A 1,085-nucleotide genomic window follows, 5' to 3' on the forward strand; every position below is an offset into this window, starting at 1 on the left:
GCCCTCCGGTCGCCGTTCCGCCCAGGGGAAGCCAGGCAGCGCCAGCCGTCGGGGGCTGCCGTTCTTCACTCTCCGGGAAACTTCACGCACTTCCCGGGGAACGTCCGTTGCCTGCCCCGAGGGTCTTCGGTGAAGGGGAGTGGTCCCTTGTACGCCAGCAGGATGGCGCGGACCATGAGACCCGACGACATCAACCCCCGGACGGGGCTGGTGGTGGCTCTGGTCAGCGTGTTCCTGGTGTTCGGTTTCATGTTCACTGTGTCCGGCATCAAGGGAGAGACGCTGGGGGACATCCCGCTGCTGGCCATTGGGCCAGCCATCTGCCTGCCGGGTATCGCCGCCATCGCCCTCACCAGGAAGACCGATGGCTGCACCAAGTGGCCCAAGAACAAGTGTCCGTGCTGCAAGCAAGTCAAGGACCGAGATGTCATGGAGCTGCTGAGGACCCCTTCGGACCTGGAGTCTGGCAAGGGAAGTTGCGATGAGCTGGCCAAAAAAGCGTACCAGAAGGATGGGAGGGTGCTGCCAGGTGAGGACTCTGTGTCCATCTGCACCACTACCACCACCACCACCGTGGGAGAATGCAAGAGCCTCATCAGAAAGGTGGATCAGGAGGAGATGCTGAGATACCTGGAGGCCTGTTACCCAGAAATGCCGGGGAATGTCTTTGTGGGAGATGGCTCCATGTACTTGGAGAAGAAGAGCTCTTCTCCCACCAGGGACAGCACAGCTTCCCCCGACATTGAAGACAACATTTTTGTTGCTCCTAAAGACAGTATCATTGTCTGCTCTTACAAAGAGAACAGCCCTTATGACAGATACTGTTGTTATGTAAATCCTACTGGAGTCAACTCAGACCAGGAGACCATAGTGTGAATGATGCATACTTAATAGATATGTATGTGTACAAAAACTACAATTTCAACTTCTTGATAGGGGATACTATAGCTGACTGCACTGCATGGGACAATCCTCATACTATTACAATTTAACCTGCTATGTGACTGATACTCAAACCTTTTGTGCCTGAAATACTCTTTCTGTAAGTAAACAAGCATGTTTAAAGGTTAAATAACTCAATTCTT

At 53.3% G+C, this 1,085-nt stretch overlaps 1 protein-coding gene across 1 annotated transcript; it reads left to right on the forward strand.

Moving 5' to 3' along the window:
- Positions 1 to 162: 162 nt before the first annotated feature.
- On the forward strand, positions 163 to 876 carry TMEM215 (transmembrane protein 215). The gene has a single exon (XM_010002894.1). It carries the CDS (start codon positions 163 to 165, stop codon positions 874 to 876), a length of 714 nt encoding a protein of 237 aa, XP_010001196.1.
- The last annotated feature ends 209 nt before the right edge of the window (positions 877 to 1,085 follow it).

This window comes from Chaetura pelagica, unplaced genomic scaffold (genome assembly GCF_000747805.2).
Source record: "Chaetura pelagica isolate M959 unplaced genomic scaffold, ChaPel_1.0 scaffold391, whole genome shotgun sequence".
Taxonomy (NCBI): Eukaryota; Metazoa; Chordata; class Aves; order Apodiformes; family Apodidae; genus Chaetura; species Chaetura pelagica.

Bases quoted from the DNA above. Each gene is read 5' to 3' on its own strand.
- TMEM215 (XM_010002894.1), top strand. From the start codon at position 163: ATGGCGCGGACCATGAGACCCGACGACATCAACCCCCGGACGGGGCTG.